The sequence below is a fragment of the Rousettus aegyptiacus genome, unplaced genomic scaffold (genome assembly GCF_014176215.1).
Source record: "Rousettus aegyptiacus isolate mRouAeg1 unplaced genomic scaffold, mRouAeg1.p scaffold_m13_p_1, whole genome shotgun sequence".
In the NCBI taxonomy this organism is placed as follows: domain Eukaryota; kingdom Metazoa; phylum Chordata; class Mammalia; order Chiroptera; family Pteropodidae; genus Rousettus; species Rousettus aegyptiacus.
This window is the reverse complement of record NW_023416284.1, coordinates 92,587,574-92,606,968: the sequence shown is the minus strand read 5'-3', so window position 1 is coordinate 92,606,968 and position 19,395 is coordinate 92,587,574. Positions and strand designations below refer to the sequence as shown.

Here is a 19,395-nt window from a genome sequence, read left to right as displayed (position 1 = left end):
CAGCACCAGTGGCCACATAGCTGGGAACTTGGATAAGTTTCTTTCCTTTTGGATGGCTTTCCCAGTGAGACTCTTGCCAGGTTTTTCTTACTTTTTAAGAATCTCTTATACCTTAGGACATGGCCATGAGAGGGCTCTATCTGCTGGCATCCCACCTGGATTCTAGCACACTTGCTATATTATATGAGGTCTTTGGGGCTAGAATTACAGATAGCAACCAGCTTTTTTCTGAAGTCTATTGAAAAGGAAAGTCAGACTCAGCCACTGTCCTTCTCCTTGTAGAACTATACAAAATGTGTTCTCACTCACAATTACATTTGAGTTTTATTCTTCACGGTGACTTTCTTGATTTGTCAGGGGCTAGGTCAAAGCCCTGGGAGTCTCCTTTGGCCATGGGGAGCTTCAAATGGATAGGAGGATGAATAATGGAGGGAGGACGTGGAGGACGTATGGAGGAAGGATGTAAAGATGAATAGTGGAGGAAGAAAGAATAATGGATGCATAATAGATTGGGGATGGATGAGTAGAGAGAGAATAGATGGATAGATGAGAAGGTCCTCAGCAGGACCATAGAAGATAGTTAAAAGCAACAGGAAAACTGTTACAGAGGTAAGTATAAAATATGGTTTTACAGGACTTTTAAAAAATTAATTCAGCATGTTTATAACTGAATCAAGCTTTGAAGCACACTTGGCACAACTGTGAACTGAGCTGCCCCGTGATCAGCTCTCGTACATAAAATTAGGTTTATTTTCTTTTATTTGGCTGGTTCTCACACTCATCCGCAGCCACTGTATAAAATACTTCTTCGAAATTTTGAGAACTGTCACATGAGAGTGGCTTGAATACCGATCTTAAAGCATCTGCAAAAGTTCCCATCACGCTGATGTGACACTGCTGTACTGCTAACAAGCCTCCTTGGGCTGTTGGCAGCCATCTAGGGAAGGGCCCTTGTGTTTCTGAGAGAGTCCTCATTGCCCCATTACTGCAGTACAGACTTTATTTCAAATTAATGAGAGACCAACAAGTTTGATCAAAGCTTGCAGTCTCTGGACCTTGCCAGCCAAGCCAGCCCTGTGAGCAGGGCTTTATCACACCGTGTTTGCAGCATAAGATCAGGATAGAACTTAGTACTAAACCGTGTATTCTTCTGTGTTTGTATTTAGTGTACATAATGATAACAAAAGGAGCACTAGGCGGGCAAAGCGCTGACCGGACTGGCCCAGGAAGTGAGAAGGAAGAGGAGGGCCCTCGTGGTGTTGTCTGATGCTGCCATCAGTGTACATACACTGGGAGAGCATGTTATTTCACAGACAAGCAGCAAACGCTCCTGTCTTTTTGTTAACCTGTGTGAACTTTTTATTTATTTAATTCAAATCACAAATAAAAGCAAAATAAAGACAGGTATGTGAAAGTTTCGTGTTGTGGTGCATTCTCTAAGTAACTAGTTTTCATAGAGAAAAAGAGCAACCCAGAAAGCCCTTGTAAGACATCTTTCTTTCATTAGAAATTTCAGCCTTCTTTTTTTCCCCCTAGAAAATTAAAAACAGAGATGGCTCACCAATGGAAAGTATTTCACAGTTCATTCATTCAGCTTACTGGTATTTGAGTTTTACTGGGTGCAAGGCACAAATACTTGGCAGACACCCTCATAAAAAGGCATCTTGCTCTTCAATAGCACCGTACTTCCTACCATTAAAAATTGATGAATAAACTTTAAAAAATCTAGCTGAAACAACTAGTTTTCTGGTTTTTAGTACTTTGGCATACAGTTTTCTCTCTGTGGCAGTTTTTTTAGTACTTTTTGGAAAAGTTATTTTGATTTCTGTATAATTTTAAGAAGAGCTTTAAGATGCTGCAGGTGCACACTCACGTAATATGATTGATAACCAATTCACTGACTGAGAGTAAGTCTGCTGTTCCACAGGGACAACTATAAACTGTTGTGAAAAAAACAAATCAGAGAGTTGTGGGGTTTTTTTGGCTTTGCTTTGAGAGCAGAATCATAAGTATTGGATCTTAAATTGTCCTTTCAGGAGATTGTGATGAATGAGACTGAGTTTTTCTTTTATGTCTAGAAGTGCTCTCTTTTAAAAATATTTTAGAAAATTAGCTATATTACAGTTTACAGTAGTTATTCCATCATGGAAGTGCAGTTCAGGACCTGGCCCAATGGTTGTAATCTTTTACCCTGTTTGAGGCCTTGGTCTCTTCTGAGACACCAACAAGCAGGGAGGCCCCTTTGTTTTACCTGGCAAGGATGGAGCATCTATGCTTTAAGAGGGCTCACTTGCCCAGTAGCCTGGTAGAGCTTAGGTCCAAGGGCTCATAGCTACAGCAGCTGTTCAGTGGAAAGCATAAGGAAGATTGAGGCAAACATGCAACACCTCAACCTCTTTGGACCTAAAAGATGTCTCTACTTTGCCAGGAACACTTTCTTGTCCCCTAGCAGATATGACACTACTCCAAGAAATGTAGCTTTTGAAAACCCATTTCTGTATATAAGTTGGGTAGGCCCTGGGGAACTGGCCTTCAGACCTGGAGTCAGATAAAGACATTTGTTCCTGGGTTTAATTATTCATTAGCATTCAATAGAGTATCCATACTCCATTAGCATGGACATATCCAAGCATGCTGTTAGTGCTACCTATGTGATGAGAAGTGATTCCTCATAAAGAGTAAGGTGGCTTTCTACCTTAAACTCACTGAATTTTGTAATCATGCTGATGGCTGTACTCAGTTTTTGCTTGAGTCAGAGTTTAATTCAGAGTTCTGTAGTACCATCTGATGCATCTATCTCTTGATCTGTTTTCCTTATTAGTAGTGGTACAACTTTTAAAGGAGTGATATCGGTAATGCCAGGTTAGTTAAAATATTTGGCATTTGCTTTTCCTACTGATAAAAGCAGAAGTATTTCTAGGCCCCACAAGAGTCTACATTATCTGCATAGTCACTTTTAGGCTGGGGTTGGAGACGTTTGCCACCAGAACCTGTTTCACTGGGTCTTGAAACTCCAGTGGAACCTGAAATGTGGATGTGCCTCCTGTTTCAGATGTGCTTCCATCCCACTGTTAGGAAAGGCACTTCCCGCTTGGCCCCCTGCCATAGGACACCCTGGACAAGCTGTTCTTGGAATCCCTGCCAGGCTTTTCCTTTACAACTGGTGTTGCATTGCCCGTGCTCTGTGATCCACTTGTGACACCTATAATCCTACACATGGGGAGTCTAGATAATAAAGTGGTTTTGAAATAGAATTGGCTTTCTCTCCCTTTCTTGAAGTGATGGTAGTTCATTTGAGAGGAAGGAAAATAGAGCTCGTTCGCAAGCCACTCTTTTGTACTAAACATCAACAACTCCAATATGCCATTCTTTGGGCAAAAGGGAATTAGGTAGCATTTTTCTTTCCAAAAGGCACAAACCTCAGTTAATAGAGGAATAACGATAACTCCGTAAACTAAGCTAGTTAAATACCACACTGAATGGTCTAAGGGCTGGGGCACTTAAGTGAAAATCTGAAAATGCCTGTGTCTTTATTTCCTCTCTTTGCCAATTGCATAGGACCTATTTTATTTATCTGTAAAATGGGCATGTTCAGCAGCTCCTTGGTGAAGTCATGAACTCCCTTCTCCCAGCACTCCAAAGGAGTCACAAGGCTAGTCGTGCTGGCTTTATAAAGGCCCATGTGAAGTATGTGGAGCTTTGGTCTGGAAAGCAATTAAATTTAGGGAAATATTTCATGTAGGGTTTTCTTTTTACTATGCATTTTTTTTTTTCCTATACAGAGACCTTTGAGCATTGTATTGATTTTAAATCTTATGGGAATCTAAGTCTTTATTTTTTTTCTTAGGTTGTTCTAGATGAGTGAATGTTGTTGGAAAGTACTGAGAGCAGCTTGTTTTAAGCTGCTTTACTTTCTATGGTGAGGTGTGTGACCCTCGACCAGGCCCTGAAAAGGAGAGTCTGAGAGCCCTTTGCTACCCCATCCCCCACTTGATTCAGTGGATGGGTGCCAAGACTACTGAGATGGTTACAGCCTTAGCTTGCCTGCTGGAGGTATGATTGGCATGAGGACTGGCAGACGTGGCATTTTGGCATGTTAAACACCACTGTTCTACTTATTAGCTCTGTGTCCTTGATCAGATTATTTCACCTTTCTGAGCTTGGAGATCATATTGTCTCAGTGTATTATCTGTGGGCATTAAAGAGAACATGTTCAAGTGTGAGAGCAGCACCTGGCACATAGTTGCTGCTCCATCAGTGGTTGCCTGCCCATCCCCCAAATTCAGCTTCTTAGGCTATTTTGTTCAGTTATACTACCAAGCAGCTCTCTAACTGGTCTTTTGTGGCTTTATGTGGTGGCAAAAAAGCAAAAGCAACTTCAGTGCTTTTCAATGAAAACTATATGGAAACTTTATGTTCCTGTTCCCCGTTTAGGCAGCTTTGACCTCTTACCTAAGCATGACCAAAGGGCATTTTTTTCTTGGAATACTGTTTTTCGGCTTCCAGGGCCAAAGCATTTTGTGTTGACCCCTTGAACCTTAAATCTGGAAAGATTTGAGAGGGAACCTGAGATTCTGTGGGGGGGAAGGGACCTTACTCAAGGTCACTTTGGTGAGCTGCTGCAAAGTCGGGAACAGAACCCAGATTTCCTTCTCCTAGTTCTGTACAACCTGCATCCCACTGCAGTGGAAACTGTGGGTGTCGTGCATCTCCAGCTAACCACCTCCAGAGAGCCCAGCCTCTCCTGGGACATGGGAGGCTGTGACCAGATGGATGGCATGACCTAGACACCTGTGTCTCCAGGCCTAAGCAGCTATTTAAAAACTTGGTTCTGCAAGGACTAATAGTCTTGTGACTTAGAGGGGTCTGACACTAGGTAGGAGTCCGAGAAATATGTGTCCTCTTTCCGTTATTTATTCAGCAACTACTTTTTGGGTACATGCTAAGGGCCAGGTGACATGCTAGGTGCTGGGGAGATGGCAGCAAAATTATATCGAAAGGGGATTTTAATCACTGGCAACCCTGCAAGCAAGCATCTTGATTTCTTTTTGTAAAAATGTGTAATTATTTTAAGGCAATCAAATTTTGACTGCTTGCATCCCATGAAGCTAATGGAAAATGTCATCTCAGTCATTCTTGTGCCTCCTCACCCCAAGTTGTGCCTAGATTTAGGATTCTTCACATATCAGGAAACCTCTATCTAGTCATTTGTTGTGTGTATGAGTGTCTGCTCCCTGTGCCTATTTAGTCCCTTTGATCCAATGGCCCTCTGCTTCTGGGCCACTTTGGGGTATGGGACCCTACTGAGGCTAGTCACCAGTTACCTTTGCCCTTTTAGGTCTTTGCAAGGAGCATACCGTAGGAGTGGTGTGAGTAGAGGGAGGCACAGATCCTCCTACACTGAGTCCATGCATCTGCTTTTTGCATTAGCACACCTTGGAGTCTCATTCTTAACTTAAGGGAAAAGTGAGACTATGATGCCTTTTCCACCCAGCCACGCACCACAGAAAATGCCTTTGGGAATTTGGGATAAACCTTTTCATCATGTGGTAACGGACAAGGCAGTGTGGGGAGAACAAAGATTAGACTTGGGTTTGAATCTAAGCTCTACCTTTTACTACCCTTGTGCTTTGAACTCTCTTAGTCTCTGTAGTCAAATGAGCATTTATCAGATGGGTGTGATAATACCCAGTTGGCTGTCAGGATGATGATCAAAGACTACACAAGTTTCTAGTACCATGCCTGGTACCTAGGTGCCTGGTAGACAGTCACCTTTTTGCTGAAGTGTTTTTGTCATTAACCAGCAGTAACCATTTTGGATGTTAAAAGTACAGAAAATGGTGTAAAAGGATTTTTAGCAGAGAGTTTGAGACATCTTTCTCAAGAAGGCACTGATTGATTTATAAGTTAAAAGATGAGGAGTCTCTTCTCCAACCCACACCCGCCTTGGATGGTGTGGTTGAGTGAGAACACTTAGCAACTTGAAATGTGCTGATATTTGGCCTCCTGAGGTTTTGCATGGCAAGGATAACTGTGCCTTGGGCTTCCTTAGGACTCATTGGGAACCATAGATTTTTAAACTTGATTTTGGTTGTCAACTTGTACCTGCTGTGTCTGCCATCACTGATTGTGTTCACTCTCTTCCAGGGGCTCCACGGGCCTTACCCCTTCGGCCAGTCTTAAACGGGTGTCAACAAGAAGAAAAATTAACAAAGGACAGAAGGCCTGACTTTGGTGGGGGGAGGGCAAGGGGTTCCTCTGGATTGCAGACCACATCGCACAGCCCCTTGGCTCCGACCCCCTCCCCATCCTGGAAGAAGAGGAAGAAGCAGAACAGACTAGTTTTGAGTAAACTCGGTATGCATGTGTGAATGCTGAATCACTGGAATGGTGTGGAGTCTACCAGGAAGAAATCCATGCAGCCACCTTCGGTTTTTATTAGGCGTCAGTCTAACAAGTCATTTGGTCACTCGGGAAGGGAAAAAAAGTTTAAAATGGGGGGAAAAAAGCCATCTTTTTAAACAAAAATTATTTTGCCTACAGACAGGTTGTAGTTTTGAGCACATGTTAGTTTTTCTCCCTTTTTCCCCACTTTTATTTTTTTAGGTAAGGGATAACATACTCTTTATAGAATAACTGCTTGCTCCGGAAGTGATTCAGGTTAAAAGCTGGCGTGGCATGTTTGGAGACTCTGCGGGTCAGTGCTGCAGTAGGAGGACATCTGCCGTGCCACCTGACTCCAGAAGTCTCTTACCCCATTTGTTTTTAATGGCATCAGCCAATGAGTTATCACATTTTTCCTCTTCTTTTCTCTTTAATCTGTTGATTTACACCTTTGACATTTGTATTTGTCAACCCTGTGGTTTGTTACCATCAGAACATCTCTGAAGACCAAACTTCCCTGTATGGCCAGCAGAGGAAGCCTTGAGGACAGATCTGGGGTGACGTGGGAGTTTCTGAGGTCGACAGGTGTCCTTCTGCACACACTTGTAACAAGTCAAATTGCTTTTCTTCCATATTTCTCTTGGCAGAAATGCCATCATGCTTACTGGATTCTTGATACACACAGTAGCTCCCCAATCACTCTGGTAACAGTGCCTCTGTGCTTTGTATATGCGTGTGCTGCATGCACACACATGGGTGTTTGTGCAGCTCACCAGCGAGTGTGCAGCAGGCAAGTGTGAAGGTGTCCCATGCTTCTCTGTTGTCACACAACTCCCTTCCCTGCGTTTCCTCTCAGTTGTTTTTTTGTGGTGGTTTCACAGCCTGTTAGTGGATGCTGAGCTGTTAAGGTTTGAAAATATAGCCACAAATGGGGAATTTGCCATGGGGAAGGGCCACAGCTACTATGTGACCTTGGAGACCACATTTTGATGGAAATGAAAGGACCCTGCCCCACCCTGAGCAAGATGCCTAGATATTGGGAGATGGTGGGGGAGGGGCAGCCCAGCCAGAGCAGAGACTGATTGGCTGGCTGCTCGCTTGGGCAGGTGGCCCCAGTGGCATCTTGTGGATTCCAAACAGGTTGAGATGTGAATATCTCTATGGGAAGCTTGAACCAGGCTAGAACAGCTGTCTGCCAAAGATACAAGAATATGCAAAGTCCCTCTTCTCTTCTCACCCCCTCCTTCCCTCGAGTCTCGGTTGGTTCGATAGCAGGGGATATGGATCTAAGGTGCGGTTTCCCACCTCTTACCACACCCCCACCCATCCTGGGGGTGTGAGACAAGCAGGGAGACTATGTGATGAGCGGCTGCAATGGGGTTATATAGCCTGTGTGTGGGTGAGGGTCTGCCTGCCTATCTGTCTCTGTCTGGGTGTCTGAGTTCCAAAAATGTGTATTGTTTGTTCCTCCTCATCCTCTTCTGAGACTGTTGTTTTTCAAAGCTTGATTGTGGGAGAAAAGCTTGTATGAAATTACCCCTTTGCCTCCGCATCTCCCCAAAAATAAAAGGGAGAATAAATTTTGGTCTGCTGGAGAAGCCCTGGGGGAGAACAGAGCCAGCCTGCTGACCAGGGCAGTACAGTTAGGTCTGGGGCTGAACAAGGGCTCACACTGGAGCACCTGTTTTCTATGCACATGAAGAGTGCCCCATTCCTGAGCAGAGCAGAGGGGAGTCCCTGTGTCGGGTGCCCAAGCCACCACCCATGCCAGGGGCTCACGATGGCTTTTTGTCTGAGGGCACTGTTAGGCCCAGACTGCCTCTACTGTTGGTGCCAACCTCCTGGGACACCGCCACCCTGGAGCCCACCCATGCCCAGCATTCTCCTTACTCACTAGCCCTCAAAGCAGCATGTTTCTGGCTGCCCCTGGCAGCATCATGGGAGACTTTCTATCCCCTGGTTTCCTGGCTTCCTCGTCTTCCCCACTCTAGGTGCTCCTTCCCCATGTCCTAGGAGGGCTGCCTGCCGTTACTCAGCAGGAGCTTTAGAGGCCCTCCCAGGGGCATCCTGCTCCTCTTGCTTGTAGGCAGTCTGACCTGGCAAGGTAAGTAACCCAAGCACGTTGGCTTCTCTCTCAAGAACAAACCATTTTTATACCCATTCTTGGAGAAGTGAGGTCCTGGCAGAGGCCCAAGCAAGCACCAGCCATGGAGTAGGACCAGGGGCCTATCAATATGACTCATTTTGCCTCTCACTAGTTTGGGTTCTGAACAATGCCTAGAGCCCCTTTCCTTCCCTGCCAGCGGGGTGGTATATGCTACCCTCTCAGACCCAGTAGCCTCTGTTCCTCGTCACCAACCAGCAGGCTGCCTCTGGGCAGGACTACCAATGTCGGTGAGGCAGGCACCATCCTTAGTGTCCTCAGTCCAGTTTGGGAGGCAGAGGGGCTTAGGTTTGGGGAGAACCAATTTGTGTGCATGGAGTGAGGTGTGTGTGGATGTGTGTGCACGTGTGCATGCCTTTTTTTTCTTTTTGTCATGGGGACAGTTGAATTCGGGGCATTTTTCTACAAGAAACAGCCTTCTCTCCCTCAGTAAGGACTACCTATAACCTGAAGCCCATCAAAGGCATTTCTAGCCTAAAAAGAACCTCACCAAGACAGCTGGTGGCCTGAGGGTGGCCAAGGTGGGAAGTGGGCATGAGAATAAACACCTCCCCAAGTTCAATCTGGGCCCCAGCAGGAGAGGATGGTGGGGTTGCCAAGCCTCAGAAAAGCAAGATGATTCCCCACTTCTCCCTGCCTTGCCTTTCCTTTGTTTCCTTGGGTGAATGCTGGAGCAGCAATGGCTGCCCCCTCCACCTGAACAATGGTGTGTAGTAAGCGAGCTGGGTGGGTGTTTGTGGTGGGGTCTCATGGTGCCTGGGAGATGAAGATGAGGAGGTTTTTCCTTACTGTATAAATGAATATTTGTATGATTAAATTAACACACACACACAAAAAACCTATTTTCACGTGTGTTGGTGAGTTTTATTGCGTCCTCAAGCCCCCTGTATCTGCTTGTCCCTGTGGTGGCTACGATGTATACTTTTTGGTGTCTGGTTCTCTCCCTTTTTCACATGGGAAAACTGAGACCTGAGGTTCATTATATGTTTGGGAAAACAGCCCTGGGATTATATTTATTTGCTCCCCTTCCTGGTTCCTAATAACCAGAAAGGTGAGGAAACTACTTCCAGTGGTCTTTAGGTCCCCAGGGTCCCATGCATCTGTTGAACACGGCTCTATCCCAGTACATAAGAAGTACTAGCCAGGTTAGTGCTGATCACCCAGCAAGCACTGTCTGGGCATTTACTGTGGATCAGGCATGTAGCACAGGAAGAATACAGAGCATCATAGGCATCTTTCTTACTGGGTAAGCAGACAAGGCTGAGTTGAGGGAGTCCTGCTCAGTCCCGCCTGGGCCCCAGCATCCTAGATCTAGAAGAAGGAATGCCTCTTCCTTTATGTGTTCCCCGTGGTGAACACATATATAGTTCCTGGGTGTTTTAGGCACTCCTTTGGGTATATTATGGGTCCAGTGTCAGGTAGGGACCACAATCCAGGTAATTGGCAAACAGACTTGGAACCTACCCTATGTACTTATGTGAGACAGGCCTGTGACTGTGGCTAAGAGATGGGGTGGTGGGTTACACGATGATCAGATATCATGAAAGAAACTTAATTGGCAAAATGATGGCCAGTGGTGGGTTCACTGCATCCATTCCTTTATGTGTGTAGCACTCTAAGAGCTCAGAACTCCAAGATTGTCTTCAGTCACATCACCATACCTCTGCATTGACAGGAGAGAGATCAGAGAGAAGGGAGTTGCTTGGGTCTTGTAGGCTTACATACGTGCCCTCGGCTCCCAGGTGCTGGCATTGTTCTCAGATTGCAGATCCCCAAATGGATCTTCAACCTGCCTGGCAGAGCTCCGTGTTCTAAATGATGGTGGGCCTGGATATGAGCCATATATCTAGCGGATGGGAGTTGTGGGGAAGGATCCCCTGGCCATCTCCCTGTAGGTAGGTCAGTGAGGGGACCTGTAGCCACAAATTGTATGAGAGAAATGGAGGCACTACAAAAGAACTGGTCTCTCCACCAAGAGCCTGAAGGCAAGACTCCTTTCGCTCTGTATAGCCTGATAACTAAACCCGGAGTGAGGAGCTGGGAGACTGGCCCAGAGACCCCTGGGGTGAGCACCTTTGCCCCCGTGCCCTTTGTACTGTGACAGTGCACCTACATCCTGGTTTTAGATGCCTGGGGTTGTTTGTTCTCTGCAGGAGAGGGGATTCCCATCCCCACCCCCCCACCCACCTCATCACCTGGGTCTTCTGGCAGCTCAAACCCACTTCCAGGCCTTCCCTAACACCCCTGCTCTGGACAGTTATTTGCTTGGCAGATCTGTTTGTCTTTGGGGCTGTAACCTGTCAAGAAGTCACCAGGCCCTGGGAGAAGGGAACAGGTTTGATAGTAGCTTCTGGCCCGAGCCATTCCCACGGGGGCTGGGTGACAGGGAGGGGGGCTCTCAGCTGAGCTTTTGTCTGAGAGACGAAGGGTGGGGGAGGCAGTTGAAGTGGTCCGGGCCCAACCCTTTGGCAGAGCAAACATGTCCTCTCAGGTCACCTCCCTGACCCAGCTCAGGTTGTACCTGGGTGCCTTCCACCCTGTTCTTGAGAAGGCCCCTCCTTCAACTGTATGCTGTGACCTGGCCACTTTCCCAGACACCACCTTGCGTCCAGTCCTGTCTGAGGGCCAAGAGAACAGGCACCGGGGGCACTTACGGCAGCCCCCTATTTCAAATGGGAGTGGAGCAGGGAATAGGTGAGACTTCTCTGAGACGGAAGAGTATGTGTGAGTTTGGGGGTCAGGGTGTCCAGAGAATGGACTCTGACAGGCTAGTGTAGCTGACTGATGGGTTTCAGATGACTCCTCTATAAAATGTGCATGTACTGGTTTCGAAACCAGGACTTGCAATTCTTGGGGTTTTTGAAATACCATTTTGAGCCCTTAGTTCTGAGATGCTGTCATCTGGGGAAGTGCTTCCCAAACTTGGATGTGTGAAAATACAAATTCTGATTTAATAGATTTTGGGGAAGAAGGCAAGATTCTGCATTTCTAACATGCTCCCGGGGTTGTAGGCAGTGCTTGGTCCAAACTTTGCATAAGGATGTTAGGGGATACCCTGAAGGGATTGCAAGTGCCCCATCTACCCGGTCTGTGAGATTGAGCCAGATCTAGTCAGGGCTGTGTTGACAAAGCCCATTAGAATTTGAAATCATCTAGAACAGTAATATTCAAAAGGTGGGCTATGGTTCCCCAGCATTTCCCAGGGTTTATCCGGAGCTGTGATTTCTGGCTTAAACATTTTTAGTATGCTGCTTTTCTGTCACCAACGATAAATGTTTGTTCACTATAATTATGGTAATATTGGCTGACTGTTATTGACCAACTCCTATTAAACTATTTGTATGAACTACCTCATTTAATCTTCAGCCATCCAGATGAGGCCTTCAAGGACAGGCTGGCCTAGTACTCAGTTGGTGAACAAGTAACTCCTAAGTGTCATGGTGCGTATGAAAATGGAGGTGCAGGTGCTGGGGAGCATGTAGTAAACAACTTTAACTTGGTCCAGGAGGACCTGGGAAGCTTCTCTGAGGAAGTGACACTTAAGCTGAGACCTTAAGAATGGAGCGATGAGATGAGGACAACAAAAGGGCCTGTGGAAAGGTGGGAGAGGGTGGAATACTTGAAACACTGAAAGGAGATCAGCACCTCTGTGAGGAATATTCCTTTCCAATGGTTGTTTCTGTGTGTCTGGTCGGGGAAGAGCTGTGAGAATGTGGGTTTCCCAGTTACTGCCCAGCCCAGTCTGGGAGAACTCTGTTGTCCTTTCCCCTTTGTATTTTATTACTCATTTGTTTATTGAGCATTACTTATGTGCTGGGCACTATTCTAGGTGCTGGAGATACAGCAGTAATCAAAAGAGACATAACGGCCTACTCCAAAGAACTGACATTCTAGTTAGGGTAGACAAGTGCTGTGAAGCAGGGAGGCCCGGTGTGACTGGACGGTGTCAGTGGAGGTGGTGAGGAGTGGTTACATCAAAACGTTTTGAAAGCTGAGCCAACAGTATTTGCTAGTAGATGTAGACTGTGACTCCTGAGATTAGGGCATGAACAGCTAGAATCTACTTACCAGATGGATGAGTTGCAGTTACCTAAGAGGACTGCTTGTGAGGAGCAGGCTTCAAGATAGAAATCAGGAATCACTTTTGGACCTGTTTAGTTTGAGATGCCTGTTGGACATCCATGGGAGGTGTTGGGCCAGGAGGTGGATATAGAAGTCTGCAGTTCAGCAAGGTTAGGGCAGAAGACAAAATGTGGGAGTCATCAGCAATTAGATGGAATTTAAAGCCTCAGGACTAGATAAGATAATTAAAGGAATGTCAGTGAGTTTGACTCCATCTATCACACACTCCCTTAAAACCTGCTCATTGCCCCAGCTCCCTCTGAGATGATCTCTGACCCAAGATTCCTACTCAGACTCAGAGCTCTGATGGCTGCAACTGACCTCTTTCCTGTCCTGGCACTCCCTGTTTTATCTCTAGACCCTTGTGTCCCAGCCCTCTCCCTGCTGTCACTCCTGCAGATGGATTTGGAGTGGGTAAGGGACTAGATGCTGTCTGGGCCAGGAGTGGACCCCACCCAAGAGCCAGGCACAAGGACCTGGAGGAGTGAAGCCAGGACCCCAGTAGGTTGTAGCTTATTTCCTGTGGTCCAATCTGAAGGACAGTTGAGAACCCTGGAGCCAAGTTCTAAAGATTCCTCCTGCTGGGGTTTGGGGAAAAAGAAGACTTAGAGAAGAGGGGGGGCTGTGTCTGAGTGGGGGCCATGCTTGCCTGTACCAAGCCCCCAGCCTTGGTCAGCAACCAAGAACCCTGAAAGGCTGGGCTGTCACTACACCTAGCCCCTAAGAAGCCACGCCCCCTGCTATACCCCTTGCGCACATGCACACACACACCTTGCATAAGAGCAAGGGCCAGGAAGAGATTGTGGCTGAGCCCTGAGAAATGCCTTCTCAGTGTATGGCTATCCTGAGCCACACTGTGGGTAGGAGGGGGAATGTGCGAAGTACTAGAGTAGTCCCTTGGGTGTGCTGGAAATGTGACCACCATAGAGCTGATGTAGGGTGGGTCCAAGGCCAGCAGAGGGCACCACATGGCCCAGGCCTCTGAAAAGGATGGACGCTGGCCTGGCCTGGCTTCCACTGCGGGTATGTTTTCCAAGTGTTGCCTCTGCCCTCCACTCCAGGTAGGCAAGCTTGGGTTTGAATCTAGGCCCTGCTGCTTATCTTTCGTGTGACTAGTCAGTTTACTTAAACATTCTGAACCTGAGTTTCCTAATCTGTAAATGAGGTCAGTTTCTCCAGAGGTATCTTGAGAACTAAAACTCATTCATAAAAAGTTAGCATCATATACTTGGCACACGGTAAGTGTCCAGTATGTGATGACCATTGTTATTTTTTTGTGAACTGCCAGATGTGGGAGGTCTGGGCTCCTGAGGAAAAGGAACTGGGACACTGGGTGTTTGTAAGGCAGGGTCCATAACATTTGTAGCCTATACAGGAGTCTCTCCCTGGACCACAGCCCTTATTTCCAGCTAAGAGACTGCCTTGCTGGACTGGCCTGATTTCTAGAGGTGGACACTGCCCAGCCAAGTTCAGACCCCAGACAGTGGCAGGGCTCCTGGGGAAGCACTGGGTGGGGTGTCACAGATGTGCCCAAGGTTGAGAATGACAGCCTGGAAACTTATGCCTGGGAACTGGTTTGGCCACTGTGGTTTACCACTTCCAAGAGTGAAACACTGGGGCTGACATGTTTGCTTCCACGTCCCTGCAAGGACCCATATCAGTACCCGGGCCAGGGATGGAGGCCAGGGCACAGGTTGGCACCAAGGTGGCATTTGCTAGTAACAAATGGCACCCAAATCCTGTGAGCCTCTCTGGCTCTTGCTTTCATTCTGTTTCCTTCATGTCTCACACATCCTGGCTTCCTGATGGTTGAACATGCTTTAACTAGGAGTCATGGGGGTGAGGGGTTGGCGGTACCCACGGAGAGCTAGTGGCTTTGGGGCAGTTGTTACCAAGACAGGTCAGGAGGGCAGTTTATATATGTGTTAAGCTCCTGCTGCCCCACCCCCATGTGGGTGATCCAGGGCTGATGAAGACACATGTCCCTGTTGGGGAGACAGAACCCTGGGGAGGGGAAAGGCGAGCACAGGTGGGGAATCGGGTAGGCTAAGGGTCCTTGAGTGTGGCCCACAGTAAATAAGCCATGCAGGAGGGTCTGGGAGAGCCAGGCCTCTCTCCAGTGCCTTGGGTTGGGGACAGTGACCTTTCAGAGCATCATCCTCAAACATGATACCAGGACGGGACTTAGAGCTCAGCCAGAGAGGGCACAGTCTTCCCAGAGTACTACAGCCAGTGTGGGCCACAACCAGCCCAGGTGCTCTTCAGAACACCTGCGACAGCAGGAAGAGCCAAGGTCCCCCAGGGAAAAGGAAAAATCAGTTGTTGGGGAAACAGGAACTGACTCCAACTGGATCTGATCCCCAAGTCAGGCTGGGGTGTCCAGTGGAGTGCAATCATAGCGGCGGTGTCAGGGCCTGAGGGGAGGCAGCCTTGGCTCTTGGGTCTCATTTGCATAGAGCTAAGAGGAATTTGCATCTTTGAGAAGTTACTGCTGTGGGAAGGAAGGGAAGGGGCACTGGGGGGAGTTAGCCAGGTCTTCAGTCTTCTGCCTCCCTCTGAGTGCGGTGGGCGTGGGGGAGCCGGCCCTGTGCCCACCAGCCACCCTACCTGGTATGAGGAGCACAGCTGAGTCACACTGTCATTGGCTCAGCATCAGGCTCCATCCTGTGTAGAACACACATTCAGAGGAGCTGAGCCCTCTGCATACCTGCACGTGCATGCACACATTCACAAGCACGTGCTCAGCACACATGTGCAGGTCCATGCCCCACTCACTCAGGATCGTATGTTCATACAACACATGCACATCCATGTACTGACATAGGTGCCCACTCATTACCTTAGTTTATCCTCAAACACCACCACACCCTTGAGGTCATGTAATCTCACACCAGCAATGTGCCCACACATATGCACATGCTCATGCTTTATAACAGTTGATATTTGTTACCAGTTTCCTAAGTCACGCATATTTGAAATTCTTTCTATTCCCTCCTCACAACAGCCTTCGGAAATAAGTACTGTTTCTTTGTTATTTATGTCTACTTTATATACAGTAAAGAACACAAAACTTAGGGGTTCAGCTTGCAACCTGAATAACCATCACCCAGGTCAAGATCTAGAACCCAGCACTCCAGCAGGCTCCCAGGTGTGCCTTCCCAATCGACGACCCCCACAAGAGGAGCCAATATCCTGTTAAGGTAAGCACCATTATTATTCCGATTTAAGAGGTGAGAAAACCGGCTCACACCCATGGTCACATACTAACATCAGGTTACTAGAGGGCCGTGATCGCAAACTTGGTGGAAGGGCCTCTTTTGTCCATGAGGAAAGCAGCAGAGATAATTTAAGCTTTGTTTTCAATCTGCCTTTCTTCTAAAAGGGCATGTCTGTGAGCTCTGGAGCTGCAGTTCCTGCCCTGGGCCATACTGTGTATGTGGAGGGTGGCACATTTGAGGATACTTCTACTAGAAGAAGCCATTCAAGCATTTTCATCACGCCTTCCATGGGTGGCAGCACTGTTGACAAGCATGACATTCATTCATCCTGTTCATAAATATGTATCGAGCACTAACCTACCCTCTTCTCTGCACTGTCCTAGGTGCTGAGGATGCAACAGCGAAACATAAAAAATATCCCTGCATCATGGAGCTGACATACAGAGAGATACATGGTACACTGGGTGATAAAAAGGAATATGGAGAAACTAGAGGGGATAGGATAGGGAAGGGAGGGTAAAGTGGAACTTTAGGAGGTCAGGGAGGTCTCACTGAGAAGGTGACATTTAATGAAAGATGTGGAGCAGCTGAGGGAGAAATTGTTGTGGATATCTGGGAGAAGAGCATTCTGGGCAAGGAGAACAGCCAAAACAAAGCAAAAAGAAAGGTGCCCATCATATTTAGATGCCAATTTTGGATTTTGTGAAATGCAGATTCTGGCACTGCCCCACCCTTAGTGCTGTGTGACTTCAATGGAGTGACTACCTCTCTCTGGGCTCTGCCTCTTCACCCACATGATGTGAGGCTTAGATAATGAGCTGCCCTGCCCACCTGAGCTTCAAGGGCCAACACTTGCCAGCAGAGGAGCATCTGTGTTCACCCCCAGGTCTAGTCACAAGGCCTGGAAGAGTCCCACAGCAATGCCTCTGGCCCAGCCACCCTCACTCCAGGGCTGGCCACAGCCTCAGTTCAGGGCCCTGATGCCTCAGATGCAGTGGCCATGGGTGGCAGTAGGGGGAGACCCTAACATAGTTCCTAGATATTAGAGCGTTGTCAAGTATTGGCTATGTGTATTTGGGAGAAGGGGGTGGTGTTACTGGAGATTTGTATGTGCCTTGGATGTCATCATATGTTTATCTGCAAATTTATTGTTGGAACAGTGGGTAAGAGCTGAGTCTAGGATCCCTTCAGACTCCACCCTCCCCACACCCTCCAAGGCCTGGTGTCTCACAAAGACCTCTAGACCTGGGTAACCCCTAACCTCCCTCAGGCTGGCTCCACATCTAGGCCCTATTCCCCTTCCCTTCGTCCCCTATGCTTTTCAAAGGCCTCCTCAAGGGAAATGGTCACCCAAGACTATCCAGACAAAGAAGGATCTGGCAAGAGATATCGACAGACACTCTTGAGTTATTTGGGAATTGCATTCAGCTGCAAGTAACATAGTCTTGAAAGACAATGACTTAAACAAGGCTGGGATTTATTTTTCTCTCATTAAATGTAAAGTCTGAAGATAATTACAGATCTGACTTCCAGCCTCAAGGCCTCCTCGTGGTCACAAGGTAGCTACCACAGCTCCAGCCATCGCATCCCAGTTCCAGGTAGAAAGGAGGAAAGACTGAATTTGTCGCCTTTTTAAGGAACTGTCTTGGAATCCCTGTCCAACAACTTCATGTATGTCTCATTGACCAGAACTTGGTTAGCTGTTCCTTCTATCTGCAAGGAATGCTGGAATTATTTCATCTAAGAAAAATGGAATTTTATTAGTAAGAAATAAGGAGAGAATGTACATCAAGGAGGCAACTAGTATTCTCTTGCTGTGCAGTTTTCCATCTGTTTGTTAAAAAAACTCATGCTGTTTCTTCTACCTATGAGACCCCTCTACTCTCACTTCTACCCATCTATTCTCTGGTAAGGAGCCCACAGCACATTTTCTGAATCTATTGCAGTTGCCTGTAACCCAGGGTTGTTCAAATGAAAGGGAGAGATTGGAATTACTTGTAAGAACACAGAATACCAACCTGCCTATGGTGTTCATCAGAGGGAGAGACAGGGCCTCCCCACTCCCCTGCTCAGCAGGGACCAGAGCTGGACATACAGCAGTGGACAAGCCAGGTCCAGTCCCTGCCCCCAAGGAGCTGATATTCTGATGAGGAGAGACGGTCATCACAAAGACCAAAACCTAAGGAAGATCATTTTAGTCTCCTCTCAGTGCCGAGAAGATAAATCAGAGAAAGGCAGTAGATTGAGATTAACTAGGTAGTCAGAGAGCACCAGACACACAGTCAGTACTCAATAAATGTGTGTTGAATGATGCCATAAGGGAAGTGGCCCAGAATCCAAAGGCTGTAGGCCTTTGAGGGGCAGGTGATGATAACACAGGCCTAGATGGAAAGTCCCAGGGCAGGTGTCAGGTGCTGGGGTCCTCAGCCCAGGGGCTAGCCCAAGCCTGGAGAAGGGACAAAAAAATCACAGAGAGGTGTGAGTAGGGAGTTCTGCACTTGAGGCTATTCAGAGAAGCTGCCGGGTGCAGACACCCAGGAAATGCAGAAGGTCCATGAGTGGTCCTCCCAGGTGGATTGGGACCCAGGTTTGCAAGTGAATGGCAGCTTCCAGGAGTCTTGACAAAGGAGGTAGGGCCTTTCCCCACCAGACCCTCACATCCCCCAGGCAGACCTCCCTAGAAGCTCACTGGGCTTAGAGGGGAGCTAGTCCTACCTCTAAACCAGCCATGTGAAATAAGTAACTCACTCCCAGCGGCGGAGTTGCTAAGTCCTGAGCACCCTTCTGCATGGAAAAAGCTGCTTCAGGGTCTTGGGGAAGGAAGGAGACTGGTTGGCTCTCCAAATCGTCCCTTCTTGCAAGTCCTGCTACCCCAGACCTTGTCTCTTGTCATAATATCTCTTAGGCCCTTGGGAAGATCAAATAATCCCTTCTCACTGAGGAGCTAAGGATTGATATTGCTTAAGGTGTCAGTGCTATTGTTATCAAGTAATAATACCTTATGTGTATAGGTGATGCATTTTCTCATCCAAGGGCTCCGTGGAGCCTCCCACAGACCCTCCGTAGAGAATGTTATCTCTCCCACCCTGACACATGAGAAGCCTGAGGGTTAGGGAGAGGAGATGATTTTGATCAAACTCCCCCAGAGGGAAAGGGGCAATGGTCCAGGGGGGAGGGGCAGAGGTGACTCCTGCGGTCAAGGGCCTTGGGTGCCAGGCTAGGACGTTATCCAGTGGCAGCAGTGAGCACTGTGGGGATTTCAGCTGTAAACCCACATAATAAAAACGCACACCCAAGTCCACCTCTGGGACTACAGTGCTCTTACCCTTTTGACAATGTTCACAAGTACGAGCTCAGCTGTTCTCTCATTGATCAACCCAGAAGCTGTTTGTTCTATTTTACAGTACAGGAAACTGAGCCCTAAGGGGGTGAGACTGTTGACCAAGGTTTCACTGTACCTGGGCCTGGTGCTCTGGTTCTAGGCCTGCCCTTGGTGCCCAGCAACCA

General features: G+C 47.5%; 1 protein-coding gene across 2 annotated transcripts in view; it reads left to right on the top strand.

The window, feature by feature from the left end:
• Positions 1-9,390, top strand: part of ILRUN (inflammation and lipid regulator with UBA-like and NBR1-like domains) — an 87,593-nt gene extending 78,203 nt beyond the window's left edge. The window contains exon 5 of one of the 2 annotated variants that reach the window (XM_016146944.2): positions 6,148-9,390. In XM_016146944.2, the coding sequence (XP_016002430.1) occupies positions 6,148-6,183 (36 nt within the window). In that variant the 3' untranslated portion in view covers positions 6,184-9,390. Of the gene's footprint in view, positions 1-1,166; positions 1,415-6,147 lie in introns of those variants that run through there. The other variant, XM_016146945.2, reaches the window with a different exon arrangement.
• Positions 9,391-19,395: the final 10,005 nt, after the last annotated feature.